We start from the raw sequence: 17,762 nt of genomic DNA, 5'->3' as shown, positions 1-17,762 counted from the left end.
TGTGAAATACAGCCAATCACATGAATGCATGTAACCCGCCTGATTCCGCGTTGCCGCGTGTATTTTGCACTTGATTCGTAGGTGACAAAAGCCAATCGCTGATAAAAAAAACCTTCCAGTTCCCATGGGAAATTGTGATTTTTTTTTCTCTCGCGTGTTCAAAGAAAAGTTTTGCATGTGGGCAGGTTCACAGTGAAGGAGGACCCAGACTTCGGTCTGTTGCTGGAGAGTGTGAATGGAGTCGCTGGAAGTGAGCGCGAGCGAACGTACTGGGAGATCCTGTCGAGGCGCTCGGGGGAGTACAGAAGGCTGGATGTGGGTGAGTGTCCTCCCCAGAGTTTCAACACAGCATATCTGAGGAAGCCTTAATGAGCTGTAATGAGGCAGGGGAATCGACAGTCCTCTCACTTATTGCCTCCGGATGTCCTCTAGTGTGATTATTCTAAAATCTCCTTGTTGTGATGATATTACTCACTCTTATCTTAATCATATTTGGTGTGATTTCTGTTTGGTCAGTCATTTGGATCATTTCAGTTTGGATCTATTAATAGATCCCCATTATCTTGCTGTGTTAACCACACGATTGAACCGTTTCTGATTCAAACTCGTCCCTTTTCACAGGGATTGGCTGCTACAAACCTGTAGCGGACGAACAAATCCTGCTAAGGTTCACCACCTGGCCTCGACAGCGCTGAGCATGAGGCAGCAACTCCACGTGATCAGATGTAGCAGAGAATCAACCTTGATTTTGTTTTGTTTTTTTCTGATTTGTGCATTGAAGGGATTTTTCAAGTTCACGTGAAGTGCAAAAGTGGTGCTGAATGTTGTGACAATAAACAAAACAGCATCATCTAGTGGCTTCAAAGAGTAATGTCATTTATCAAGTCAAAGCTGGTGAGTCTGTGCATCAGAATCTACCAAACATGTGAGCAAATAATCACATTGGGGCACTTGTTAAAAAGTATATGCGACATGTATTTACACCAAGTTAGTTAAGACTCAAATATATAGGGTGCCAGGAATTAAAATTTGACAAATATGAGACCATAAGAGAAGAAATGTCACTGCCCATCGCAACTGTTCGAATGCAGGGTTAAATTACACTTGGAGCAACTGTTGTGAGTGGCGTCGTTTTGCAGATCACGACTGCTTAAAGACTCAAGTCTGTTTCAGCAAACTGCTGCTGAGCTGGGAATGAAATAAAAAAAATAAATAAATAAAATTGGGTGTCTGGAATGAGATTAGAGTGTGGTTGTTATGACTTCAGATAGGGGCAGCATCATCCTTTTATTTCTCACAAACGCACCAGACATCATAATCACATTAATACAATCCAATCGTCGTAGAGATAAAGACTTGACTTGTGCAAGAAAAAGATATTTTGGGCTATTTTTCACAATAAATGCTACAAGCTGTCCTGGATGCCCTTCCTGTAAACATATTCTTTTTAAATCAAAATCACAGTTTGGAATTAATTCACTTTTACATGTTTCACGGCTTTCTCCATGCTGGTTCCCATTTGATTTATTTCACCCGCCCCTCGACCAACCCCAGTCAGCTTCTGCAGGATGTGCGTAGTCGACTACCTTTAAGAACAAGGCCTACAACACTCCGCGTGTCGGCTGTGCTCCCTGACCAGAGCTGCTCCCTTTGTAACAAGATTAAGGTTTCATCTCCTTACGGGACAGATGGACGAGGCAGAGGTGCTAATCCTCGTGGTTTCACTTCCCTCTCTCCTCGTCTTCATCTTCATTTCCTCAGTTCCCTCGGACACAGAAACACGTTTGCAGACACACAGATGCGAGGCATTCCTGGTAGGTGTAGCCTGTGACAGGAAAGTCCTTTCAACCTAACAGAGAATGCCGCCTGAGCTTCCTAATTCTGCCCTCCAAACAATCATTTGCTCCCTATAATTAGCCGCTTATCAAAAACAGACCTCAACCATCTGAAAATTCATGTTCAACTTTTTATCTGAAGTATTACAAATAATTATTTGACCCACGTTGACACAGCCTCTCAGGCTGTTTTAACTAAGTAAAATTCACTTCACTTCGCTGTTTCTCTTCTTTTTTTTTTGACCCTCTCACCACATCACACAGACTGACTGAATTTAGCTTTGCTTGTAATTCACTGCTGACTCAGAGGGATTTGAACCTCAGGCACTGAAATCTTCTTGTCGTCGTGTAAAACCTATAAATAGAAAACAGGAAGACGCTGTCGGCTTCAGTGTGCCAGAGAGATTAGATAAATGTCTTCAAACATCCTGATTTCGGTCCTCTGATTTGTCCACACAATTGGATGAGGCTGCAAAAAGCATGCTGCGGTGCGTCTCCTCTTCACCCTGCGTCCCACCACACAGTCCACATTTCCCTCATGTGTTAGACTGCAGATGCTATAAATAAGAAGACGAAAGCGTTCTTTGCATCGGACTCCACAAAGGAAAACGGATAACTCATGTTTGAAGCGATCAATAACCACATTTAAGTGTATTTGCGCCGAGACAACATTGCAACATGCTCACATATCACCAGTTCAAGTCCTTTTTCATTCATTTGCTCTTGCCGGCGCGGCGGGGAAGCGACTCACGACATGATAAAGCACAGTCACAAATGCAGGGGACACACTGGGAGAAGAACCGCTTCCAGCCGGTGTCCTTCGTCTTACAGTTGTCTATCCGGGAGCAGCCTTGCTTGGGCGGGCCGAAGTAGCTTTTATATGCGCAGGTGGAGTTGCACGTCCCGTTGAGTTCCCTCTCACTGACTTCAATCTGTCCCCGCTGACACATTCCTGAAACACAGGTAGGGAGAAATTGTGTAGATGAGATTTGAGGGTTCATAAGCATGGACTGGTTATGAGACAACAGGGCCCTGGGCACAGACATCTAAAGGGCCCCCAAAGCCTCTTGACAGAGGCTCTACAAGACTCTTTGTAGCCATTTTGTGTCTCTTTACGGTAGATGTTTGCAGCTTTGCAGTTGTGTTGTGTTTCGTTGTATGGGCGTGTGTCCCTCTGAACTTGTTTTGTGTCTCTTTGCGGTCTCTTTGTAGTTGTTTTACGTCTCCTGACAGTCGTTTTTGGCTCCCTTTGGTCAGCATGTGTCACTTTGAAGTTGTTTTGTGACTCTTTATGGTAGATGTTCGCAGCTTTGTAGTTGTTTTATGTCTCTTCAAAGTCGTTTTTGTTTCTTTGTGGTAAGCGTGTGTCCCTTTGTAGTTGTTTTGTGTCTCTTTGTACATGTTTTGAATCTATTTGTAGTCGTTTTGTGTCTCTTTGTACATGTTTTGAATCTCTTTGTAGTTGTTTTTTGTGTCTCTTTGTACATGTTTTGAATCTCTTTGTAGTTGTTTTGTGTCTCTTAATGCTAGGTGCATGTTCCATAAAAGTTGTTTTGTCTCTTTGGTGTGTGTCCCTTTGTAGCTGCCTTGTTGCTGTCTTTTTGTGGACATTTGTAACTGAAAAATTGACCTTCAAAAAGATTTGTTAAAGGTCACTTGAAACAGTCGCTCTGTGCCCGGTAGGCCTGTTCAGTCATCCGTCCATGCTCATGTGAGATTACCAAAACTAAACCTGTTTACTCACGGAGGCAGAGGGGTTTCGGTGTCCAGAGGCCATTCTGCTGGCAGGTTCTGGTCGGGCTTCCCACCAGCATGAAGCCAGGGCGACAGGTGTACCTCACCACGGAGCCCACCCACCAGTCGTTACCATACACTGCTCCATTATAGTCCACATCTGGCCTCCCACAGTTCACTGCCATGCAAAGGGAAGCAGATGCAAAGGCAAAGCACGACACAAAGCTGCGCAGCAGGCTCATCAGACAGGGTGGGTTGAGAAAATTCTCCTAATTCTTTGAGATAAACTATTCAAAACCCTCTTGTGTTATACAAGCATATGATGGTCTTATAAAATGGGAGGCATTGCTGTGGATGAAAGTACCCAACGTAATAAAGTGAGCTCAACCTTAAACAGCAGTTATGCAAAACACACATTAATGCAGCCCTAATATCAAACCTTAAACACTATAAGTCATCGTAAAACACTGACAGGGACTATTTTACTGCAAAATGACTACTTTTACTTTTAATTCTAGTTCAGGACTTGTGCCTGTAGTGACATTTTCACAGTGTGGTATTAACACTTTTACTTAAGTGAAAGACCTAAATACTTCTTCCACCACTAGTCCTACCTCTGCACAGGGACTTGTGGCCGATCCAGCAGCAGCTCGAATCTCCACAGCGATCTCTCCTCAGCTCCTGGTGCTGCGCCGTACAGCCTCCCATGCAAAGGGGCGCTGACCCGGACCAGTAGATGTCGTCTATGAAATCTGGTTCAGGAAGCCATTCTGTCTCAACTACAGTGAAACATTTTTATTAGCTTTGACATGCATCAGAACTGGACGAATCACTAACATTCATATATAAAGAAACTGGAAATGTTTTCAGGCTTTAGGGCCCAGACTAAGAAAGATGTCGTTGTAACAGGGATCCATAAGAACTGTACCCACTGCAAGTAGAAGAATCTTTCATTTGATGACTGAAAAATAGCATTACTCTGACATTATTTGAGGTCTTACCACTACCTTCCACCTCTTCAAGCCATTCAGGAAACTGGGAAATGGCTCCTTGGAAGCACCCAAACAGCAGCAGCAGCGAGAGCAGCAGCAGCAGTCGATATAACGTCACGGTGCCCATCTTCTGACGCAATCAGTGTCTGTGAAATACTCCAGATGGATCTGTGAACTGAGTCTTGCAGTCCAGACACATTGTATACGTCATCATATTTTCAGCAGACACGAAGCCATTAGAACGTGTCCCGGCAGAGTTCACTGACTGCAGAGCGAAGAGACAAGAGAGCATTAAGTAACACTTACACTAAGCTGTGTGTGTGCCGCCTTAATCTGCTACACACAGCTGATGCCACTACGTGCGGTGAGTGGAGGACACACTGCTTTGGCATAGGCGTGTTATGACGAAGGGCGTGAGAGCTTTCTATAAGATCAAGGCTGAAAAAGAGGGATGGGATCACATTGTATTTGCAGGTGTAGGGTGAGGAGGAGCAGTTAATTGGTTGAATTTACACTTTTGAGCAGACAAACTTTTGGGCGTACAATTATGATTTAATAGAGAAAAGTCTCATCTTCATTTATTGGGTGGAATAATGGGGAGACAATATTTTAATTTGAGCTAATATCAGTTTGTCCCCTCAGTGGTCTATCAACACATTTTGGATAATGTCTGTTCTAGGAGAGCCTGATATTATTGAGCTGCAGTAGAGCAGTTATGTACAACAGGGGGCGCCATAACGAAAGTACAGACTGCAGATCCTACCGACAGAGATGAAAATAGAAAGAAACATATTTCTCTCTTAATAACTTGTTTATAGTAATGAGGCTGAATTTTGTGCAGCATACTTTTTTTTTTTTTTACTGCGCATAAAGACAAACAAGAAGTATACATTTTTTTCTGCAAACATTTTGTCAGCTTGTTTATTCAAGAATCAAAAAATACACACACTCTGAGCTGATGAGGTAGGTCCCTCTTTGCTGGATTTTTCACAAATATAATTATTAGTGACTGTAAATGCTAACACACCACTGTGATGGCTTCTTCATGCTGATGTACTTCTGAAACAGAGAATGATCTTCCTCTCGGCAGTGCAGCATTATTATCTGTCCAGCCGTCTGAAGATTTTACAGTATGAGATACATGGAATTAATTGAAAATGATATAAAAATACTGGCCAATAGGTCTTCAACACACAAATAAAACACATTCAAACACATTAAGACAAGTGTATTACCTAATATAGGCTCAATACAGATTGTGATGGAGTACACATTCCTTCAGTCAGACGTATCATTTGTAGTGCCTTCATATGTTTGCCATGAATCTGAAACAGCACAGCTGGTTACAGAATGTCACTTCATGTGTAATTCTTCTAAGCCGGACTGATGTGGCAGTCAAACCACCTGCTGCTGAGCATTATCCTGGAGCTGCTGCATGACAGAGTCGTCCCCTGCTTGTGACAAACCTCCAGTCAGAACGTACAACATGCCCTCCTCCTGACTGCCCTCCTCAGCGCTGACGGCGGTCTCCTCCGCCCTCTGCTCCTCCAGCAGCACCCCTCTCAGTTCCACCTGCAGCTGTGAAGGAGCTGCGCCCGGGGACTCTTCCCCCACCTCCTGGCCTTCGGTCTGGTCCTCATCCTCCTCGTCCGCTTGCCTATTTTGCCGTTCCCTCATCAGCTGCTCCGTCAGTTCCACGCTCTCGTAGCGGATCAGCTGCAGCCGCAAGAAGCCGTCCTCGTGCTCCTTGTACCTGACAGAGTGGTGAAGAGGCCATCAGTGCTGCAGCAACCCACACATCTCATGATCAGCATCTCCAGCTTGTTTCGAAACCTACCTGAACCTGGGGTGTCCAGAGGGCCATTTGAATTGGTGCTTTTTGTGCAGGTGAACAGTGAGGCTGTTGCCCCTGGTGAAGCACTTATCGCACACGTGGCACTTGTAGCGAGCGACAAAATTCCCCTGGTTGTGGAAAGGAAACGTTAGAGAACTATAAATGACATCAAATGAGCAGTCATTTAAAAAGATTTCCTCTTTCACCTCGTGCTCTTTTTGGTGGTGAATCTTCATGGTGCCGATGGTGCGGGAGGTGAAGCTGCAGCCGGGAGCGTCGCAGTGGAACGCCGGCTCGCTGCTGTGGGTATCCAGGTGTTTGCGCAGGTCGATCAGATTCTTACACCTGAAAATAAAATGGAGTATGAAGTAAACAATACCATAAGTTGACGTTTAGTTTAATCTTGTTTTGAACTACTGTAGCTTCAGAGGATGCGATACCTGTATTCGCAGTATTCACAGCTGTACGGCTTCTCGTTACTGTGGCGAAACTTGATGTGGTTGCGCAGCGAGGACGGCGATGGACAAGTCATGTCACACAGCGGGCATTTGTAGTGGCTCACTGCACCGACAAGACCAAGACAAACCAGTGACAGATTAACTCATCTGATTATACTGCAGAGCTAGCCACCAAAGTGCATCACATGGTCAACTGCTCAAAAATGGACAACTTTTATTTACACTCGATTCTAGTCAATAAATCCTGTTGAAATCATTTATTTTAAAGCTGGACACTGTTGCTGTAACAACACAGACATCTAGCACATCGATTTATTCGCCATATGAGTTGCTTACAGGGCTGCAGGGGTCAGAAAGTGGAAGTTTACTAAGGTTTAGTGATGTTTATGGCTGCATAAACATACCGCTGCAGAAGCTCAACTGGCAGTGTGTGTAGGTGTGAAGTATTTGAGGATTTATGGAAAAACATGCAGAAAAAAAAAAGAACAGAACATAAAAATGCAAACAAATAGGACTATTTTGGGCCACATGCTCCCTTTGATGGAATAGCGAGTACATCCCATGTTTAATGATACCGTCTGTCAGTATTTGAGTGGCATTCTCTTGTACAGGCATGAGCAGAAACCAGCGTCGATTATTTTCACCATCAATAAATCTACTGATTGTTTTCATGATTAAATGTTTGTCTATATAATATCAAAAGAACTGGGCAAAGTGATGTCTTTAGATTGTTTCTTTTGAACAACCAACAGTCCAAAACTAAGAGACTCTTCAATACTATAAATGCCAACAAAAAGCTAGCAAATCCTCATAGCTGGCACCAGCAAATCTTTGGTATTTTTACTTGGAATTGACTGAAATTATTAAATTGATTATAATAATAGATGTGGATTATTGCAGCTCTAGTGTCCACCTGGCTGATAGAATCTGAAAATATAAAAAGGCGTGTTTCGGAAGATGGCTGTTAGTAATACAAACTTGCCTGGTTTGAACTTATTTGGCTCAAACATGCAAAAAGAGCAGTATGGTCTTTTAAAGTTCTCCCAGTTCATTGGAATTATGACTACTAACAGTGATAGCATGATGGCGGTGGGACTGACCGTGGGTTCTCATGTGGTCTCTCAGCAGTCTTTCTGTGGCGAAACGTTTGGAGCAGTGAGAACACTGGAACCTCTGACCTACAGCACACATTCACACAAAGCAAGAATTACAAGGTGATACAAAATGAACTTTTAAAAAGTCACCAACACTGTTAATATCTTATAGGCTTTAACATAATTCTGACAGGGTTCTTCACCTTCCATGGCGTTCTGCCGTATGATGTGGTCGAACAGCTTGGTGTTGTTGGCGTACATCCCCCCGCAGCCCGGACACGCCACCACCTTCTCCTGGGTGTGGCTGCGCAGGTGCTCCCGCAGCTTAGGACGCCCTTTAGCAGTGGCTTCACAATCTGCAGAGGGACAGAACTGCTACTCAATAACAATCTTAACATTCTTAAGCACAGAGCCAAAATCATAATCAGCATTTTAAACTTCTCTGACAACTAATCAGTTGTGTGATCTTTAGTTACGTTGATATTCTGACCTATAAATCTTAAATGACGCACCTTTCCACCCACAGCGGATTGGGAATTCACAGTCTCCTGCTGGTATATCCATGCACAGGCTGTGCATCTCTACATGACGATAAAACCACTCTGGGTTTTCAAAAGGTTGTTGCTTTAACAAATAAAAGGAAGAAACAAATTTGGTCAAAGTCAGAGATTAAATTCTACTTCGCAGACACTCAAAGGATGAAATCCTCCCGTTTATGTCAACTGTGCGCACGTGAAGATTACCTCACATTTGTCCCAAAGGCAGATAAAATTGTCAGGGATTTCTGGGATGGTGTTGCGGTTGTCGTAGCCGATGGAGCAGGTGCCCAACTCCGGCTGGGCGTTAAGCACCTGCTGACCCAGCTGCTTCAGCTTCGTATGGTAACAGTGAAAGAACAGATGTCTCCGCAACTCTTCAGGACCCTCCAGAGAACAGAAACCACAGTCTCTCCAAAGACAGTTCCTCTCCGCTTCGAACAAAAAGGAAATAGTTTGCATTAGTAGGCATCATTGATTTTAGAGTTTCACAATGAATTAAACTGTTTGGCTTCATATAATCAACTATAATTTCACTGATAAAATAAACAGCCAATAATATACATTTCTCCAACAGTGGGCTGATTATTTATCGGTTGGAGCATCCTGAATTACAATAAGGTATATGTTATCATTTGTTGTACACAGATGTTTTTTCAGTCAAAGAAAAACTGTTCAAGAAAAAAAGTTTGTAAAATCTGGTCACAAGTATTTCTAACACCTCATCTAGTCATCACACACACACATATATATAAAATCTACTCTTCCCTGACCCATGTTGAAATTATGAAGCCATATCTCAAACAGACCAAGTCATATAAGATAATAATCAATTGAGAGTGTGGTCAGGACTTTGAGGTGTAGTACTCCTCACCTTCTGCTTCTTCCTCGTCCTCTTCAGCCATGTTTAGAGCATTAAGGTGACCCTCCGCATGCTTACAAAAGTTCTCCATCCGACTGAACGACTCCTGACACGGACTCCACTCACACTCCAGCTTCAGCGCCTTCTTATGGATCCGTCTGTTGGGCGGCATCTCTCCCGAGTCCGAGCGGGTCTAATAATGTAGTGTGTTTTCAGACAGGCTGAAGCGATAAACGTCGCCAAGGTGTGACCATCACTGACAAACAGAGGGTGTTAGCTAACAACCAGTGTCTGTAAAAACACTCAGCAGCTGTGACAGAGCTTCACAAACATCCTCCTCAAACACTCAATAAATACGAAAACACATGAAAGGCGTCAAAATGTCACACGAAGGGGAGATATAGTGTCAAAAACGAATTTTAGAAGCGCTGACACATTGTAAACATCGGTTGTTATGGCCAGTCACAAGGAACGCGGGCTGTGTGCAGCGCGGCTGTCTCCCCAGAAACCACGTACTTCAACGGTTCCGCGTGTCACATGTTCCGCTTAAAAATCTACTTTTTCATTTTCATTTTGTGATAATTAAAGGTGCACTATGGAGTTTTGAGTGCGAAATTGTTAACACAAGAGAAAGATCTTTGTTCCACAATTTATTTATTTATTAATTTTTATGTCCAAACAAACTTTATAGACAAAATAAACAAACTTACCTTAAAGAAAAACACGATTTCATACTGTTTTACTTTGTTTATATGTGGCAGACCCTGACACCTTTCTAGCTTCAAACAGTGCTCTGGATACTGTATTTTCCTGTGAGAACAGCTTGTTTATTCAGTTATCGGAATCATAAGTATTTCATTCAGTGTCATTAGTATTCTTTAAAGTTAAGTAGAGTGCAACTCTGAAGTACTTTTACTTTCCATGAATATTTTGATTTTGTGCCACTTTATACTTCTTTTCCATGACATCTCATTGACAAATGTGGTACAATTTACCCCACAAGAGTTATTAGTTATTTTGCAGTTGTGGTTAGTTTATAGATGCAGATTTTACATACAACACATCAGCAGCTTATGCAGATTGAAACACTGCATAATAACTATGATTTTTTTGAGGCCCATGCTAATGTCTAAGCATTTTAAAATCTGATAACAACATATACCAATATTTCTGATAAAAAAATAAATCCTTCTTGACTTTGGTTATTAGAGAAATGTGCCCAAGATGTTAGAAGATAAGTTAACACAAAAATGGAAAGTCAGTCATTATGTACTCACCCGCATGCCGATGAAAGTCAGGTGAAGTTTCATAATCCAAAAAAAACAAAAAGAAAACATTGCTTGAGCTTCACAGCATTAACATTCTGCTAAACAACTGTAGTAGATGGGGACTTGTTTTAAATGAAAAGAAAACAACTAAAAACAGACATAAAATGGCTCTATGCAACTGGCCTGGTGTCATTCCAGTCTCTCAAATCTCAATTTTGGATGCCTGGGCTTTTGAGAGTCTTAGATTACACGCGACAAGCTGTATAGAGCCATTTTGTGTTGTTTTTGAAGTTGTCTTTTTAAAAAAAAAATATATTTCAAAACAAGTCCCCATCTACTTCAGTGGTTTGACAGATTGCTGTTTTGCATTGCAGCTCCAGAAATGATGTTTTTTATCAGAAATTCTTGAAGTTTGTTTATACAGGAAGAAGAAAACAACATTAACATAAATATTTTGCTGATAATACCCAAACCACTGCAAATTATTACAATGGCACACTATGATGTTTTTAATTAGCTTTTATTTCTCAATTTGAGCCTCTCATCTCAACAGTAAACAGTTTCCCACTTGTACTTACATTCCTACATAAAATAGTCCAGTGCCTGTTGAGTTTCACATTGTCGCAAGTCTGCTGAACCCTTGGGGGGAAAAAAATGCTTCATAAAAATACAGCTGTGCGTCCAATAATACCAAGAGAAATATTGACTCATCCCATCACCTTCCATCGACCTTAATTAACTTTTACAACAATCCAGAAACTATAAGCTCACTTTGTTTTTTTCCTAAGTTCCCCTCTATTTCCCTGTCTCCACCTAATTCTCTGTGACAGCCTCCAGACTGACACTAGCTTCCTTTTGTTTTCAAAGCTATTCTTCACAATCACCATTCTGTGTGCGTTTGTTCGTAGGTACAAAAAAAAAACAGAGATTCTAACTTGCCCACCCATGTTGCATGGATTGATTAGTATGAGTGCGGATGAAAGTGTGCGTGGGTACATTTTTTTTTGCTTCAACAGCTGATTCAAACCACTTTGTGAATGTTTTTAGGGCACTTCTAGATCCTTAAATCTGTTATCAAATGGTCACAATTTAGTAGCAGACCGCCACTGATCAGAAGACTGAAAGTCATTCCCTCTTACTGCCTTTTCCTTTAAAAAACCAAGTATAAAAATATACTTTCAGCGTGGACACACGAGAGAATTAAGACTCAGTAACGTTTTCCTGCTTGCAATCACTGGAACCAGGAGAATGACCAACACTAAAGCTGTTAACGTCCGATCGTTAGCCATTTGAGCTTCTATATGAACATGTTTTAAAGTGAATTATAGCTTTAAACCTCGCACCATATCTTCACTGCAGGTACAGTCAGAGGCAGGAAAGTTACAGTGAGGTCATGGACTCAGATGAAACCTGAGCCTGCAGAATAGTTCCATAACGATATCATATTCTCTCTGTCAGTCGCTCCCTCCTCCGTCCACGAGAGCAGTCTAGACGTCGTAGAAAAGACGCACCAGGTGATAACGAATCCCGAAAGCCACTGCACTGCCCATCACCTGAGAGAGACGCAGACATGAGCAGTGAGTGAAAAATTCATATTTCCTACAATATTCAGGGTGTTTGGATACAGCAGCTGTTTATTTTTATTATACCTGTATGATGAGCATTATGACTGTGAGGTTCCTCTCGTGGGTGGGCCCGAGCAATTTCAGCACCAGATTTATTAAGGTCATGTTGTTGCATTCAATAAATTCATCGTCTCCCTCCTGGCCTCTCCGCACCTCGAGCAGCTTCAATAACTCTGCCACCTGTTGAGGATTAAAGGCGTTATTGTTATCAGCCAATAAACGTAGCTGGAGGCCTGCCACCGGTGTGTTTACCCAGCTAGACCAATCCTCAGTACATGCACTCATTTAATAGCAGACTTGGTACTAGTTGTCTGAAATTGCTGCCAACACATCCATTTGTTTTAGGGGTTCACATAGTAATATAGTGAAGTGAAACAAAATGGCAATTCTGTCTGATTATGAAGATAATTAACACAGGAATTCAAATTCATCAGAGAGACTTGATTTTAACTGAGTTTAGTCAAGACACAGAGAATCAACTCACATCTTAATTTATATTCAATTTTGTTTATCACTTCAAGGTTCCATATTGTAAGAAATGAGATTTCCATGTCTGTTTTTTCATTATAAAGCAGGTCAAAGCGCTACATGAATACAGTGAAAGCATCAGAATGCTTGATCTGCACATATTCAGAAGTTGTTACTATAGCAACTCTATAGCCACACCAAAAGTACAACTGTGGTTGCAGAAACACGGGTAGAGCCTATGCAGAAAAGCAGTGAGCCTGCTACGCTAGCAAGAGCTGACAAATTAGAGCAGACTGGGCTAATCGGTAGGCAGGCCTTACAGAGACAGAAGCTAAAACAGACTATTCAGACAGAGGGTGAATAGAGGTGCTGCAGCAGTGGACAGTATGAGAAAAATAACATCTTTTTTACAGTAATACTTTATTTTACAGGTTGCGAACATTCATGCCATGTAGATGGTAATTTCCATGTAACATATCTGAAATATCTTTTAAATTACCCCCAATTGCCATAAATAAATACCTCAAAATGTATGAATTTATGAAACATTTCTAGGAAACTTCTAACTAGTTTTTCTGCCCAGCTTCTGCAGGTCAGAAAATGACATGGACAATGTTAAAAAAAAAAAAAAAAAAGGTACTTTAATTCACAGACCTGCAAAAGTTAAACAGAAACTGGTTGGGAATGACATTAAAGAAAATTGCTATTTATTAGCTGCTTGTTGGAAATTACTAGATAATATTGGGCTAATTGTCAATACACGATAAAGTAGTTATTATGGTAATTTGGGGGCAATTTTAAAGAAATTTTAGATATTTTGCTTGGTAATAACCACCTACCCACCATGAAATTTGTGGACCGACAAAATGTGTTACCACAATTTTCTACTGTACACACAAAATAAAAGTATGAACCTGAAAATGATTATAATATGGGACATTAATTGTGTAGGTATAGAAGCAAGTTGAATTGCCAAAATATGTATAGTTTAAGTTTCTCCAATGCTAGGCTTTGCTTTGCTCTGCTTTCTCTGTTTTTTGTTTTTTTATCATATTTAATTAAATTTCTTTGACTGTTGGTCTGACAGACAAAGAATAGGACATTACTCTGGCCTATGGGAAAATGTGACGGGCATACTGCACCATTTTTTTAATCTTTAAAGACAAATAGGTTGAGCGATCAGTGAAAAAAAAAAGAATACACAAGTGCAGGAGCTTTACCGTCAGAATGAGGTGTCCTAATTTCGAGAGGTCCTTTCTTTTGAATTTCGAGTAGCTCATCCCCAGTTTGCCTGTGTCTGGATTCAGCCTTTCATTAGCAGTGACATTGGGACAAAGACAAAAGGAGCAGATAAGATATAAATCACTATAAATAATGAATGAAAGATATCACAAGTCCATCGGCAGAAGGTTACCTGGGGAGCCGGTGTCTGGGACAGGGGATGACGTGAAAAAGCTGAGGCAATGAGTAAATAAAGTTAACCACTTGAGGAATGAAGAACAGCAGCATTGTTTTGCTGAAATGTCCCAGGATGCCGACTACAGCAAACGTCATCCCAGCAAAGTAGCAGAAAGTGTCGCCCACGAACACAGATGAAGGATACCTGTGACAAAACAGGTGGCACATTGACAGAATAAAAAGGGGCAATGAATGTAATATTTACTAAAACTACCTCGGGTATCAGTCTTAACTTACCAGTTATGGTAAAAAAGTGCTAATGTTGTGAAGAAGAATGGTATCATGAAGTACAGGGAGAAAACATGGTCATCACGGTAATCTCCTAACAGATTAGAAAACACAAAAAAAACACAAGTTAGATGAAACTGCCAGTGTGACACAATAACTCCAAAATCCATATCCACAACATTCAGGACTGGCGGTGCAGAGAGTGTGATCTGTAGTGTTGATGGTGAGGGGGGAAAACAAAGCACACACCGCTGAGCTCCAGCAGGTTGAAGACGATGATGGAGCCGGAGATAAACAGGGCTTGACCTGACTCGATGCCGTTGATGCCCGCTAGGATGTTGATGGCGTTTGTGCAGAACACCGCGAGCATTCCCATGTAGACGTAGTAGAGAATACCTGCAGAAAATCATAAATGACAACATTAACAGGACGACTGAGCATGAGTGGAACAGGAGTGCCGTTATTTTTCATTGTACTTAAATGTTGTAATATTTAATTCATTATGTATGCATCCATTGTGAGTAGCATAAAAGGATCACAACATAACTGGCTGATTCATTGAGATGTTTACTGTATATGCTTCTGTCATCCTGTTTAATTTGTATTCAAAACAAATAAGGGGCAACATTTCATCACAAAAACCAACTGCAGCTAAGTACAGCTATTGTTAGCTAAGTTAGTTGTGCAGCTAGCAGTCCAGGCTGAGGTCTTGGAGTTTCAGGGGAGGGTTTGGTGTTTACAACGCTAGCACCAGAGCTTGGGACCAGGTCTTTTAAAAAGGTTTAATTTAAAGCAGAGTGCGACCGCTCACAGTGTCAGAGTTTAGGGCATTATGGGTCATGTTTTGATGCAATGTGGTGATGTCATGGGCCAGGAGCATTATGGGTCAGAAACAACATGGCAGCAGAGGGGAAATATACAGCATCAAATTGATGTTTTTCTACATGTGGACCACGAGGCGAATATGGTAAACTGCCTTTCATTTTGTTTTGTGTTCATGCATAATGCTTGTTAGTGTGCCTTTACATGGACAACGTATTTAATTTACTTACTGTGAATCAACGGACACTAGCTTGAGAGACTTATATACTGTGAGATGCATGTTTTAAGTATTTTGTTTTCATGGTGTCTGCTGAGGAAATAGAGAAACAGAGCTCAAATAATATTTCAAAAGACTGCATCTGTATGATGTGTGGCCATTATTTAATGGGACCGCTGTAGCTGCACGGGTTGTGTGATGATTATTAAATTGACTCTTGGATTATTTCCTACATCATATAATGTCTTTTTCCAAAATTGTTTATGCATGTCATCAGCATAATGGACAGAAAAGCTTTTTGGTCCATAATTTAGGAAGATTTTAAATTTTCAGTGGTTCCTGATCTCTGTGTTGGCAGATTATATGTTCCATCTGGCTTGAGAACATCTTGGGATCTTCCAGGTGAAGCTGAAGGATGTGACCGAGGTAGGTAGTAGACTCACCCAGATCCAAGTGCAGACCCAGCAGGACTCTGAAGGGCTTGGGCACCACGATGACCGTGTTGCCAAAGTTGGTAAAATAGACCATGAGCAGCGGCAGGGAAGCCATGGTGGGAAGCAGGAGCTTGTGCCTCCACCGCAGATTCAGCACATCATCAGCAAAGCCCAGGAAGATCATGCAACAGATGGCCAGAAGAGCACCAATCAGCTGTACAAACTGATCCAACAATAAAAACAACACACAACAACACAGGGGAGTTAGGGCCGCGGATTTGAGAGAAACACACAAAGTTAACTTTACAATCAATGGGCCCCACCTCATCATGTGGGAAGCCCTTGCACTGATCTCCCATAAAGCAGCTAAGGAAAGGCACTGGGATGAAGCAGAAGAGGATGATGAGGAAGACCGTCCCACTGATGACTCCCTGGGACTCTGGGCTGCACAGACGGATGACCAGGAAGAGAAAAAACATCAGAGCAGGAAATCAGTTTTACTTTCAGACTGGACATTTATCACCTGACATAATATGAAGTGCTTTCAAAGGACAGTTAAAAAAAACAACTCACACTTCCTTTTTGGCTGTCTTGTTTAGGTCCATTCCGTACAGTCTGGCTGAGATGAAATGGTCCTTGAAAGCAGGAATGAGTTTCAGTGTGGCCATGCAGCCGAGAGCCGACATGAGGCCGTTGATCACCAGCGGCAGGACGGGAACCGGTGACATGTTTACAGGCAATTTGGTGGCCCCGTGTCAGACGGAGCAAATCAGGTTTCTAGCTAATCTGACGTTGCCCCCTCCAGGCAATCGATGAACGAGCTGTGGCTGTCCTCACCGTGGTAAAAACATGTCATATCGTTGTTTTAGAGCAAAACACATCTCCGAGAGTCAGCTGTCAAAGACGAACGAGTCCCCACGTCACAACGGTAGTCCATATCAAGTTTCATTACGGGCTGTTGATGCTATTATCTGTCCACTGCCTGGTTGTCTTAACTCCACGTCTGTTATCAGTTCTAACCGTTAACTCGCGAGTGCTACGAAGGTTATACTTCCGGTTTAACTCTTCAAAATAAAATATTATAACAAAATAAAAATAAAAACAGTCTGCGATGCTTTGCTTTTTGTTAGCTGGAATCTCTGGTTGAAAAAAAAGGTCTAAAATATTTTTTTGCTGCCATATAGATAATATCACAATATTTGCTCTGTTTTCTAGACCGGTCTTTACATCGTTACTACTCACTTGACACACCTGTAAACAAACATCAGCTTCCGGTTACTGCCAATCCAATCGGCTGATGACACGGAAGTGACATCTTCTTCTGTGGTGCGGCAGCCTGTGCAGCTGCAACTGACTCCACTCTCACTTCAGGGCTTTTTAAAATCCTGGATAAGAAATGTAAAAATTATATTGTAAGAAAGTGTCTCACTGATAAAACTCTATATCTCCTTGTATGTTTTATCACCTTGATATTTTCTATTTTTTGTAATATTACATCTTTGTTCAGAACTTTTCATACAAATCACTGAAATTAAATTGTCAAATCCTATGTTATAATAATCATTATTGTGTAATTAGTGTATTTCTTAGAGGCCTATTCGTTGAATGTTAATTTTGCCTGCCATGCTAAGAGAAATAAAACAAGTTAAATCTGATGAGGTGAAATGTGTAAATATTCACATTGTGAATATATGTGCAATGTGCAAAGATAATACTCTTAAACATGTGCGTTAATGTTACTTTGAGTCAGCTGTGTCCTGATTTGATAATCAAGCGTTGTCGACAGATGAAAAAAATTATGGTGACAATTTATTTTATTTTTATTTTACGTTTTAAGTGTTCTGCTTTTACTTTGAAGGCTCCACCTTTCACTTCCTCCTGGCCGCTGCGGTCCTGC

At 41.5% G+C, this 17,762-nt stretch overlaps 3 protein-coding genes across 4 annotated transcripts; all 3 read right to left on the bottom strand.

The window, feature by feature from the left end:
• Positions 1-1,268: 1,268 nt before the first annotated feature.
• On the bottom strand, positions 1,269-4,895 carry LOC115593650 (CUB and sushi domain-containing protein 1). Of its 2 annotated transcripts, none has more exons than XM_030437235.1 (4): positions 4,571-4,895; positions 4,184-4,348; positions 3,580-3,747; positions 1,269-2,787 (listed from the first exon to the last, which is right to left on the bottom strand). In XM_030437235.1, exons 1-4 carry the CDS (start codon positions 4,686-4,688, stop codon positions 2,549-2,551), a joined length of 690 nt encoding a protein of 229 aa, XP_030293095.1. In that variant the 5' UTR covers positions 4,689-4,895; the 3' UTR covers positions 1,269-2,548. The 2 variants fall into 2 exon arrangements, with proteins under 2 accessions (XP_030293095.1, XP_030293096.1); XM_030437236.1 differs by having other exon boundaries at positions 4,577-4,895.
• Positions 4,896-5,448: 553 nt separating this feature from the next.
• On the bottom strand, positions 5,449-9,858 carry hinfp (histone H4 transcription factor). The gene is made up of 9 exons (XM_030437015.1): positions 9,358-9,858; positions 8,691-8,917; positions 8,460-8,571; positions 8,151-8,303; positions 7,954-8,031; positions 6,836-6,956; positions 6,602-6,740; positions 6,399-6,523; positions 5,449-6,314 (listed from the first exon to the last, which is right to left on the bottom strand). Exons 1-9 carry the CDS (start codon positions 9,515-9,517, stop codon positions 5,957-5,959), a joined length of 1,473 nt encoding a protein of 490 aa, XP_030292875.1. The 5' UTR covers positions 9,518-9,858; the 3' UTR covers positions 5,449-5,956.
• A 1,259-nt stretch (positions 9,859-11,117) lies between these two features.
• dpagt1 (dolichyl-phosphate (UDP-N-acetylglucosamine) N-acetylglucosaminephosphotransferase 1 (GlcNAc-1-P transferase)) lies at positions 11,118-17,751 on the bottom strand. The gene is made up of 9 exons (XM_030437830.1): positions 16,439-17,751; positions 16,189-16,309; positions 15,875-16,088; positions 14,642-14,788; positions 14,402-14,486; positions 14,121-14,309; positions 13,927-14,014; positions 12,263-12,418; positions 11,118-12,166 (listed from the first exon to the last, which is right to left on the bottom strand). The coding sequence occupies exons 1-9, from the start codon at positions 16,591-16,593 to the stop codon at positions 12,101-12,103; spliced, it is 1,221 nt and encodes a 406-aa protein (XP_030293690.1). The 5' UTR covers positions 16,594-17,751; the 3' UTR covers positions 11,118-12,100.
• Positions 17,752-17,762: the final 11 nt, after the last annotated feature.

This window comes from Sparus aurata, chromosome 13, assembly GCF_900880675.1.
Source record: "Sparus aurata chromosome 13, fSpaAur1.1, whole genome shotgun sequence".
NCBI lineage: Eukaryota > Metazoa > Chordata > Actinopteri > Spariformes > Sparidae > Sparus > Sparus aurata.
The sequence above is the reverse complement of the archived record's forward strand: the minus strand, read 5'-3'. Positions and strand labels throughout refer to the sequence as shown.